Source organism: Centrocercus urophasianus, unplaced genomic scaffold (assembly GCF_019232065.1).
Source record: "Centrocercus urophasianus isolate 14NV4802_14NV808 unplaced genomic scaffold, USGS_Curo_1.0 seq_1468, whole genome shotgun sequence".
NCBI lineage: Eukaryota > Metazoa > Chordata > Aves > Galliformes > Phasianidae > Centrocercus > Centrocercus urophasianus.
The window spans coordinates 16,961-28,295 of record NW_024884662.1 but is presented as its reverse complement, the minus strand read 5'-3'; the positions used below and the strand labels follow the sequence as shown (position 1 = coordinate 28,295).

Genomic DNA, 11,335 nt, shown 5'->3' with positions numbered 1-11,335 from the left:
GAGACAGGCTGGGCGATGAGCGGTTTTGCACGGAGAGACATTTTGGCAAGGACACCTGGGTTTTTTTTTTTTTTTTTTTTTTTCCAGCAATTATATAGATATTTTTTAATTTCTCTCTCTTTTTTTTTTTTCTTTTTTTTTTTTTTTTCTAGCAAATTCCAGCTGGAAACACACTGGGGATGGTGTTGGCCAAAGTCAACTCCTGCCTGTTCTGACATCCCAGTGGTGCCAGTGGTTCCCTCTGCCTCTGCAGCATCTTCCAGCCCCAATGGAGAAGAAAATGACCCCAAATCGCACCCTGACCCCCTGCCCTCCCTCCACCATCCCCCTGCCCAGAGGTTCACCGCGTTCTCACCAAAATAGCATTAATTTATTAGACGTGCTCACACCAGACCCATGTGAAATCCAGAAGTGCTACACCCTGCTCCACCCCTTTATGCACTGGAATGGAGTTAAAAATAGAAATAAAAATAGAGATTTGAGGGGGTTTTAATGCTACAAAGCTCCTGCTGGCACAGCTGGAAGGCCATGCAGAAGCATCACCAGTGTGCTGAGGTCCCATGCCAAAACCTCCCACTGACCTGGAAGGGGGTGGATGGATGCCCTTCCAGCTGCTCCGATGGACCAAAGGGCAAAAATGCATGAGGTGCAATAAGGGTTTGGGCTCTGCATTGGATTCTCCAAGCCCCTCGCTGCTGAAAGCTGGCTCAGAACGTCCTTGGCAAGCTGGAGTGGTTTGTAAACATTTCCTACACATCGAGGTGGCCAGCAGGGAGGGAGGGAGGTTTCCTTCACAGTGAGCAGAGCCCTGAGGCCACAGTGGGTGCCACCAACAGCAGCACAAGCAGGACCCTTTAAATTCACAGCTCTGACCAGCCACGAGGGCTTGGTGCTGGAGGCAGAAGGCAGGCGGCACCCCCAGATGGACCCCCGAGTTTTCATCTCTAGCATCTCCCACCACTTCTTTTGGGGCCATAGGACCAAGCGTGTGGTTTCTGGAGCACATGGCTTCGTGGCTGTGAGGCTGAGGGTCTCCCCATTGGGAAGATGGGACCTTTTTCATCTGCATGCTGCATCCCATGGGATGGACACGGAGCCAGGCACCAGCTGCCCTCGGTGGGACCAGGAGAAATAAATACAGGAGTGCGGGGCTCCCCTGCAGAGCAGGGAGGAGTGAAGTTTGGTGTGTGCTATCTCACAGCGATGGACATCCGAGGGGTAGCAAAGAGTGGTTCGTTGAGGGGCGGCCAGGATGGCTGCTGGCTCAGATCCTTCTCCAGCCTCTTGAACAGCTTGCTGGATGCTTTCTTCTGGCGCAGCTTACGCAAGCAGCCCAGCAATCCGTAGTCCAGGGCAGTCTGCAGCAAAGATAGAAGTAAAACAAGTTTCGGGGGGGTTTCTTGGATAGATCCATGAGGATGGTGGTCTTAAAACTCCCCTGAGTGCAATGCTTTGCTACCCACCTCCAGCACAAAGGCAGCGAAGAAATTGAGCGTGGCAATTCCCAACAGCAGCAGCTTGAAGTTCAAGTCATCGATGTCCTGCAGCTTCAGCAGGGTTTTGGGGAAACCCAGAGGGTACAGGGTCAACCATATCAAGAGGCCGAAGAGAAGCACGAGGACTATCAGAAAGAGCACTGAGGGCGAGAAAGAAGAGGGTTGGGGCAGGAGCTGCAGGGCTGGGGGAAAGGAGCTGCAGGGTTGGGGGAAAGGAGCTGCAGGGTTGGGGGAAAGGAGCTGCAGGGTTGGGGGAAAGGAGCTGAAGGGTTGGGGGAAAGGAGCTGCAGGGTCGGGGGCAGGAGCTGCAGGGTTGGGGTCTCCCCTTGCTCATGGCCTCACCATTGGTGTAGAGTGGCTCCCGAAATGGGTACCCCTTGGACATGGCAACGGCCAAAATGAGGTACTGGAAGCCAGTGATGCAGAAGAGGACCGTGTTCTCATAGTTGGGCAGGTTTTGGGGAGCTGTCACTGTGCTGTTCAGTGGCACGTACCTAAAGAATAAACACAAAGGATCAGTGTGATGACTGAAGTTGACTTTTAACGCCAACCCCCTCGGCTTTGGCTGGCATCATCCAAGCTGACTTTGGCCAACGACATCCCCATGGCCAAACCCACAACGCCAGGTCCCGTACCAGCTCTGTGAAACAGTGATGAAGTAGCTGAGGACTTGCACAGTGATGAGCAGAGTGGTCTGCAGGAGCAGGCTGCCCAGCACTGGGATGCTGATCAGTGCCCCTTGGGGCCGACGCACTCCCAGCTCCCTGGCAGGACCCGTGCGGCCCATCAGCACAGCCACAGTGGTGGTGATGATCAGGTCGAAGAAGAGAAACTGGAAGTCACTCAGGTTGGTGTTGATCTGGGAGGAAGAAACGGAATGCCTTCAACTATGGAGAGGGTCATGTGGTGTGATAAAAATCAGAAGTAGGAAAGGCCCAGGCATCCCTGGGTATTGCTGATGGATGCAGAGTGGTCCTCCCCCACCTCCCAAGGCCCTGCTGATGCATCCCATCCCCAAGACAGATGGACTCACCGTGTAGAGCAGCAGCACGGACACAAACTGCACCAGGCTGTACAGGGCCATGTACTTAAAGACCCCAAAGGAGGTGACCAGCGAGCACCTTCCTTCCCTGCAGGCAGAACCACCATCAGCACAACACAGCCCTGCCACAAACCCCATCCCAAAGAGGGGATGGAGGTGCTGAGAACCCCCCGTGGGTTCTCCCCTCACCGGATGACCGTGGGCACACACTCAATGTTGGCGTGGCAGGAGGTGAAGGGTGATGCCACGGATGCTTCAGCCTCCGAAAGGGAAATGCCCACATCAGCTGCCTTCAGTGCCCCGCAGTCATTGGCCCCATCCCCACACATCCCCACGCAGTAGCTGGGGGAGAAGCAGAAAAGGTGGATTCGTAACACTGACACAGTGGGATTTGAGGACTTCCAGGTCAAGCCTCGGTATTTAGGATGCTTGGGGAAAGGGCAGGATGTCATCAGCACACTGAGAAAACCTCCAGTGCCCAGGAAATGGCCCAAGTGTCCCCACTGTCCCCCAACCCTCAGGGCTGGGGCACTCACTCGAGCTCCTGCAGGCTGCACACCAGCTGAGTCTTCTGCTCGGGTGACATGCGGGCAAACACAGTGGCTTGGACAAGAATCTGCAAGGAGGGGATGGCTCAGTCCCAGTGACCAACACCCCACAGGTGGGATGGGGATGGGGATGGGACGCACCTTGGGCAGCAGGTCAGCAAAATGCTCCTGAAGCACGGCGAAGGATTTGCCATTCAGCGCCAGGTGCAGGCGGCCATCCCACTGCTGTCCATCCTGCAGCAGGCAGAGCAACCCGTCAGCACGCTCCTGGAGAAGCAACACGTTTTTGGGACTGCTTCTCAGCTCACCTCCGGCTGCTTCTCGCCCTGCGAGAGCTCTGCAGGGATGAACTTGAGAGATGCAGGCTGGTCACGGCCGGGTGGCGAAGTGGTGACGAAGACAACCCTCTCATTTGGTCCCACCATGCAGCAGCTCCTGGCCACGTTCACAGCTGTCAGCATGTTGTCTCCTGCAGGCGGTGATGGAAGTAATGGTGTAGCAGCCATGGAGCAACCAAACTTAGGCTGGCACGGTGTTTAGAGCTCTGCTGGCTTTGCTGGAACCCATCCCCAGGGCACTGTGCAGGCAGTGTATATCAAAGTGCTGACTGGATACGGACTTTCATGCTGCTGATGGTGTAACAGTGGCGTAACAGGGGTTTTGCTGCTCAACTTGCTCACCCCAGCTCTAAGGGTGTTGGTTACAGAAGCAGCCAACACCTCCCAGGCTCTCCAAACCCACCAGCAAGGCACACAAAAGGGACACGGTGCAAACAAATCATGGGAATGCATATAAAATACAGTCTGGGATTCCTAATAACCCTTAACCCCAACCCCAGCCTCTAACCCTAGCACCTAACTCTAGCTCATAATCTCTAATGATTAAGGGATCCCTAATGAACCCCCCTGGGGAGTTGGACTCGATGATCTCTGGAGGTCCCTTCCAACCCCTATGATTCTATGATTCTAACCTCAGCCTCTAAGCCCAGAACCCAAACCCGTGACCCCTAACCTACAGCCTCATAACTCTTAACCCCATAGCCCCAACCCCAGCCCTAACCCCACCTCCCAGTGGATCCTCACCACTGACCCATGCTGTCAGAGCCCCACAGCCCTCATGCAGCCCCATGGCCTCTCCTTGCCCCCCTTCCCCAGCCCTGTCCCCCTGTTGCAGTGCCACCTGTCACCATGACGGGACGCACGCCAGCGTTCCTCAGCAGTGTGATCACGGGTGCTGATTCCATCTTGAGGACGTTCTTCATCACCAAGAAGCCCAGGAAGGTCAAGCTGCACTCTGCCACATCCCTGTCGGGCACAGCGAGCTGCGTGGCACCACCTCCAAAACCACACACCAAAAACCAAATGGGATCCAAAGCCAAAGCAGCGTGCACCCACCTCGTCAGCTGCAGGGCATCCTCAAAGCTCCTCACTGTGCTCATGGGTCTGCAAGCCAACGCCAGCACGCGGAAACCATCGGCGGTGTAATGCCGCAGCACCTGGGAGAAATCCGCGGGCACTGCCGCGGGGACAGCGGGCTCCCAACAGCTCCCAAAGGCACGGGGATAGGATGGCAGTGTGGGAAAGCACCTGTCTCCGTGCTGCAGAGGCTGGCCACCACCTCCGGGGCTCCTTTGATGTAGAGCCAGGTTGCGTCGTCGCCGGGCAGCTTTGCGAGGACGCTCATGCGTTGTAAGGAGGAGGAGAAGGGGAAGCGGCGCAGGATGCCCACGGGAGAGCGGTGCTTCTGGAAGACGTGGCAACCCAGGGGTATGAAGCACAGCATCCAGGGATGCAATCCGGGCACAGAATCATTGAACCATTGAGGTCAGAGAAAACCTCTGAGATCGAGTCCAACCATCAAACCATCCCCAACGCACCCAGTTATAGCATAACAGAATTGTTCAGGTTGGAGAAGGTCTCTGAGACCATTGGGTCCAACCATCAAACCAACCCTAACACATCCATTTATAGCACAACAGAATTGTTCAGGTTGGAGAAGGTCTCTGAGACCATTGGGTCCAACCATCAAACCAACCCTAACACATCCATTCATAGCACAACAGAATCGTTCAGGTTGGAGAAGGTCTCTGAGACCATGAAGTCCAACCATCAAACCATCCCCAACGCACCCATTTATGGCACCATATTATCATTCAGGTTGGAAAAGACCTCTGAGATCACTGAATCCGACCAGCAAACTGACCCCGGGGAACCAATTAAACCATGGCAGAATCGTTCAGGTTGGAGAAGACCTCTGAGATCACTGAGTCCAACCAAACCATCTCCAACGCACCCATTTAAAGCATGCCAGAATCATTAAGGTTGGAAAAGACCTCTAAGGTCAACAAGCCCAATTGCTAGCCCACTCCCACCATGCCTACTGCGTTTCTCAGAGCAGCATCTCCATGGCTCTTAACACCTCCAGGTGACCCCCCCACCCCCCTGTGCAGCTGCAGCAGCCCATCACCACTCCTTTGGAAATCACGTTTTGCCTAATATCCAACCAGGACCTCCCCAATGGATGCTGCAAGGTGCTCACCCTGCCTGGTGGCTGTTCTTCCTCAGGTGGAGGGTTCATCACGGCCAAGACTTTTGTCCCAAAGCACTGCAAGCCAGGCAGCTCCCCTTCATCCTCCTCAGCCATCTCCAGGCGCTGGAAGCAACGCACAAGCAGAAAGCATTGCACCACCCTCTCCACACCAGTCCCACCGCTCCCCTTACCCATCCAGTGGATTCCATCATCTTAAGGTCCACGGGGTCCCCAACAGGCTGTCCCTGCAGCAGTGTGATGCTGTGGCAGGCGGCCAGGGCATGGAGCAGGGGGCCGGCAGGCAGACGGCGCGGCTCGTGGATGATGGGCATGAAGCGTTTGTCCTCCAGGGAGATCACCCCCCATACATCCAACCCTTCCTCTGTCAGGGTCCCTGTCTGTAGGATGAGCACAGTAGGGCAGGAGCGGCTCCAAGCTGGGAGCCACAGCATGAAGCCACCCCAAACACTCACCTTGTCAAAGCACACCAAGCGGATCTTCCCACACAGGTTGATGCGGGGAGGGCTGAGCGTAGAACCACAGGATTATTAACATTGGAAAAGAGCACTAAGATCATCCAGTCCAACCCAAACCCACCCCACGCTGACCACATCCCTCAGTGTCACATCTCCACGTGGAACACCTCCAGGGATGGTGACCCCCACCACCCCCCCTGGGCCACCCGTACCATTGCACCACTGTTCTTTCAGAGAAGAAATTGTTCCTAAAATCCAACCTGATGCAGAAGATGCCACGTTTCTTCAGCCTGTTCTGGGCATAGATGGAGCCCACGGTCATGGCAGCTGGGAGAGCTGGCGGCACAATGACAGTGATCAGGTCGAGGGCACGGATGATGATTTGCCCCACGGGAACCTGGCAGGCGAGGTGCGTAAACGGGGTGAGCATCCTGATAGCTTCAGTTGATGGATCTTTACGGTTGGTGGCTTTCCCCCTACCTGGTTTTTCATCATGATGAGGATGCTGTACAGCGTGCCGATAAAAGCTGCGCAGAGAGGAAAAAAAAAATGGGTTGTGGTACAAAGCCAAGCAGAGATGGGGATTCTACCACAACGAGGAGCTCGGCTGCTCCAGGCAATGCCTCCCTACCCAGCACAGCGAGGAACAGCACAAACTTCACAGCATCCTTGTAGAACTTGAAGGTCACGGGTTTGGGGTAGAGAATGGAGCTGATCAGGTCACCTTTGGCTGTGCAAAACCCTATGGGATAAGAGCAGGAGGACCTCAGCATGTGCTCAAAGCCACCACTCCAATGGTGACCGCACGGTGCTACCTGTACGGGTGACAACAGCCAGCACCTCCTGCCCCACGTAGGACCTGGCCTGGATGATGTGTGTCCCACAGAACAGCGTGTGCCTCTGATGCTCCTTGGGGCTATAGATGGTGCCTGCAGCCCCTCCACCATCGGGGAGAGGCGTCTTCAGCACCGGCACGCTTTCCCCTGCAGGAAAAAACCCAGAGGTGATGAGCATTGCTAATTCATCACCAGAGCGTGGATGCAAGGATGGAAGGGTTCACCAGGATGCTCTCACCCGTCAGCATGCTCTCGTTGACCATGCACTCGCCTGTCAGCAGTGCAGCATCGCAGGGGACCAGCACTCCATCCAAGGGCAGGCTGATGCAGTCCCCAGGCACCAGCTCTGCTGAGCTCACCATCGCCTCCTCTGCTGGGACAGCAGCCTTCCTTTGCACCCAGAGCCCAAACCACCCCAACGCTGTTCCATCCACCACCCATCTGAGCCCACTGGGGTGCTCCCAGCAGGAAAAGCCAAGCACGTCTCCATGAGGTGGGGTTGGTCCCATCCCAAAGGAGCCTGTGCATCACAGGCATCACGCTCACCTCCGTCGGCACGGCGCACTCGGATGCTGATGGACATCCTGGCCATGTTGCGCAGCGTGGTGCTTTGCTGCAAGGGAGGGAGCTGTTAGGGGGAGCCAGAAGCAGCTCAAAAAGCAAAGTAAAGCACCTCGGTCATGAGTGCACCAGGCTGGGGACCATACGTGGGATGTGGTCTAAAGGACTGGTGATGCATTGGAGCAGGCTGCCCAAGAGGTGGTGGAATCACCATCCCTGGAAGTGTTCAGCATGGGGATGTGGGTTGGTAGGCATAGTGAGGATGAACGGAGAGTTGGACTGGATGATCTTAGGGGTCTTATCCAACCTTAATGATTCCATGGCTTCACGAAACCTCAATGCACACTCAGCCAGCTGGCTTCAGAAAAGGGTTATTCCACTAAGCCAGATCCCTACAAAGCCCCCAGAAAGCCAGATCCCAACACAGGGTGGGCTTTGTGATGCATTTCCCAAGGTCCAACCACCAACCTTTCTCGTCTCGTAGAGGGACAGCCCCAGGGAGATGGTGGAGATGAGGAAGATGCAGGCAGCATAGTAATAATAGGCATCACAGACCCACAGCACAATGCTGAGCACTTGGAAGATGTAGAAGGGATTGAGCACCTGCAGAGAGGTTTATGGTCAGGATGGCAGAGGATGCTCTGCAGCCAACTGGGGATGCTCCTGGGTCTGCAGTCCTCCCATGGGTGCTCACCTCCTCCACCAGGAGCTTGGCATAGGACTTGACGGGCACCTCGATGAGGTTTGGACCGTAGATCTTTTTTCTGTATAATAAAGATGGAAGGTATTCAAATGACAATGTAATGGTATATCAGGCCTTGTAACTGAGCTCCAGGCTCAGACTGAGAGATGAAATGCAAAAAAAAAAAAAACCACCCCTGATTGCTGTCATTGCTGTTTCCTACCAATGCTCTGCATGCCCACCTGGAGCTGTGGTCCTGCTGGCCCAGCCCAGCCCGACAGAGGTGGAGCTCTGCACAGGTCCAGCCTTCATCCAAGGCGCTGGGAGCAAGTGGGGGGGGGGAAGAGAAGGAAGAGAAACAGATTCAGAATCACTGGGAGCACAGCAGAACACACAGCACGTCCACGTCAACAAAAACCCTTTGGGAAAGAGAGAGCATCTTGTTCCGCGTGCTCAGCCAAGGCTGGGAGCAGGAACAAAAGGGGCACAGTGCAAGGATTTGTGAAGGCTTTGCAACACGCAGAGAGGCCGTGGTGTGGGTGCATGAGCAGCAGACGGATCAGGATTGTTTTTTGGGGAAGAGGAGTACCTGACCCTGCAGTACGCCTGCCTCCTCTCCATCCAGACGTAGCGCAGCCCCTCGAAGAGATAATAGCGCAGGACGTTGTGCTGAGCAGAGATCGGGGGGCTTTTAAAGGGCTGTGAGGGGCACAGGGGATCAGGGAGGGGTCTGTGAGCATCACCTCCTCCTGGTGCAGGCGGATGGTGTCCCGGCTCTCCTCCTCATCTGCCATGCCAACAGCGATGCTGCTTTTGCGGTCCTCCAGCCTGGCCCTTTGGTGATGCTCCAGGCTGCTCGGGGCACAGAACAGACCTCAATCTCTACAAACACCAACCCCCACCCCTCCCCTCCCACTTCCCACCCATTCAACACGAGTTTCGCTCACCTGCCCTCACCCAGCATCTCCGTCTGCACGCGTGCAGTGAAGCACTGCCCAAATCGATCCTGCAAACACACACAGCGTCCCAATGGATGCAAGCAGGGAACCCCATCCCACTCATAACCCCCCCCCCCCGTGGTTCTCACCCGAATGATGACCCAATCTGCCTGCCCCAAGGCACAAGGCTTGCACCTGGCCCGTACGTGCAGGCTGGGTCTCCAGTGGAAGAGCAGCAGCAGCAGCCCAGCACTCAGCACACAGCACACATGGCACAGGGCCGTGCGCCACGTCTGGCTGCGGTACCCCGTCACCTCCTGCAGGAACACCAACATGCACTCACTTATGCAATTTCCTTCCAAGCAGGATGCCCTGCCTGCTCACAAACGGGTTCCCCTTCACCCAAAGCTCTGTACGTACCATGCAGGATGTGTCTGTGTCGTGCTGCAGCGTCCCGTAGCCCGGCCGTGGGCTCCCCAGCAGCCTGCTGCTGTCTGCAATGCAAAAAGCAAATGCATTAGGATGGCATTGAAAGCTGTGCCGGATGGGTGGCAGTGGCACAGATGGAAACAGCGGGGCACAAGTGCCACCAAATCCAATCCAAAGCCCACAGAACCCCAATGAGTGGACAGCAGGCGGTGCCAGGGGACAGAAGCTGGCACAGGGAGCGGTGCTGGGGCAGCGCCAGGCAAACCATCCCGCAGTGCTTTTCATGCTTGTTTTCCTCCCTGTCCTTTCCTCCTCGCCTGGGTGCTGGGAAACGGATGGAAAATGTGTTTTGATCCTTTTCTGTTTGCTGTTTGAGCGCCCTACTGTGCAACGTGTGCACAGCTCCACGGGTTAAGAACCTTTCTGGGGGACTGCACGACCATCCTGCCAGCACTGCAGTGACTCCCACACCATCCCAACCCCACAGCTGTGGGTTTTCTCACCTGTTCCCATCCCGGCTGCTTCCCAAAGCCCACTAACGGAGCTCCCAGCTGATCTCAAGGCACGGGATCCACCACGCTGTGCCCAGGAAGCAGCCGGTGCCAAAGAGGGGCGGGCAGAGCTGTGTGCTAAAGCTGCACAACCAGTTTGCACACAGCAGTTTGTGGATGAGGTGTGGCCATGCAAACACAACGCAGGGCAGCTGCTGTCCCCGCTCTTGCCCCAAACCGCGGGGCTTTATTCACCCTGCGATGCTGGATGGCAATGAGAGCATCTTTATTCTGCAAGCTCCGAGATGCTCTGCAAGCACAACGGCCTGCAGGGGAGCTCTCTGCGCTCTGCTCTCCTGCACTTTCCAACGGGAATCCAAAGGTAGAAGAGAGGAACTCAACGCCCCGCCTGCTCGCATCCGGAGCTGAGCAGCGCACCGTGCCCGGCTGCATCTCCTTGCACGGCGTAAAGGGGCCAACAGCCGGGATGCGGCCGTGCAGCTGGGGGCAGAGCTGGGGAACGGGGAAGGGAAGCAAAGAAAAGGAGCAGAGAGCAAAGCGGAGCAGAGATGCGACTTGCGGGGGATAACCGAGCCCTGGGGTCTGTGCAAACCGCAAGAGTGAGGAACAACACGGCGTGCAACCCCTGCGAGCCACCCGACCGCGGGGCTTCACCAGCGCTGCCACCCCCTCGGATCACACATTGCAGGCCCCCCCATCCTCCCATCCCCATCCTCCCATCCCCATCATCGCCCCTGACCTGAGCTCATGGCGGGGCCACGCGTGGGCCGCCCGCTGCCGCCTCGGGGCCGCGCTGAGCAGCGGCAGCGGAAGGGCGGAGCGTGGGAGCTGCCGGGGTTTGTAGTCCTCGCACCAACCCCCCCCCCCCCTCTCCCCGTGTCATCAGCAGCATCAGCAGCATCAGCAGGGAAGCGATCCGTGCTCTGCCCCCATGGAGCCTCAGCACCTGTGTGGAAACGTGGAAATGTGGAAATGCAGCAGCTCTGCCCCCATAGAGGCTTTGCATCCCCTCCCCCATTTCGGTGATGGTTGGGGGCTGCGTGGGGCTCAGCTGCAGCAAAACCGCTGCCAGGAGCAGCCCAGCCCACCTGAGCTGCACGCACGCAGCCACCCTCGCGTCGGGTTTCTTCTGCAGGAAGGGAGACGAAGCAAATGTTTTGCTTGGGGTCTATGCTTCTCGGTGCAGAAATAGCACTCCCCAACGCGTTGTGTCCCTGCACTGCTTGCAGTCAGCCGAACTTCTGCCTTTAGGAGCACGATAACCTGCTCTGCACCCAAGGGATTAC

The 11,335-nt window shown here is 56.6% G+C and overlaps 1 protein-coding gene across 4 annotated transcripts; it reads right to left on the bottom strand.

The window, feature by feature from the left end:
- Positions 1-351: 351 nt before the first annotated feature.
- Positions 352-10,820, bottom strand: ATP13A2 (ATPase cation transporting 13A2). Of its 4 annotated transcripts, none has more exons than XM_042815293.1 (30): positions 10,789-10,820; positions 9,529-9,602; positions 9,258-9,425; positions 9,118-9,176; positions 8,914-9,022; positions 8,760-8,839; positions 8,413-8,490; positions 8,183-8,252; positions 7,957-8,091; positions 7,474-7,540; positions 7,166-7,300; positions 6,907-7,074; positions 6,723-6,833; positions 6,572-6,618; positions 6,352-6,488; positions 6,089-6,140; positions 5,807-6,013; positions 5,625-5,738; positions 4,673-4,829; positions 4,481-4,601; positions 4,266-4,390; positions 3,395-3,555; positions 3,228-3,320; positions 3,075-3,154; positions 2,728-2,880; positions 2,530-2,626; positions 2,132-2,355; positions 1,839-1,990; positions 1,464-1,636; positions 352-1,358 (listed from the first exon to the last, which is right to left on the bottom strand). In XM_042815293.1, the coding sequence occupies exons 1-30, from the start codon at positions 10,796-10,798 to the stop codon at positions 1,191-1,193; spliced, it is 3,525 nt and encodes a 1,174-aa protein (XP_042671227.1). In that variant the 5' UTR covers positions 10,799-10,820; the 3' UTR covers positions 352-1,190. The 4 variants fall into 4 exon arrangements, with proteins under 4 accessions (XP_042671227.1, XP_042671228.1, XP_042671225.1 ...); XM_042815294.1 differs by lacking the exon at positions 10,789-10,820 and adding an exon at positions 10,041-10,102; XM_042815291.1 differs by lacking the exon at positions 10,789-10,820 and having other exon boundaries at positions 9,529-10,012.
- Between the last annotated feature and the right edge of the window lie 515 nt (positions 10,821-11,335).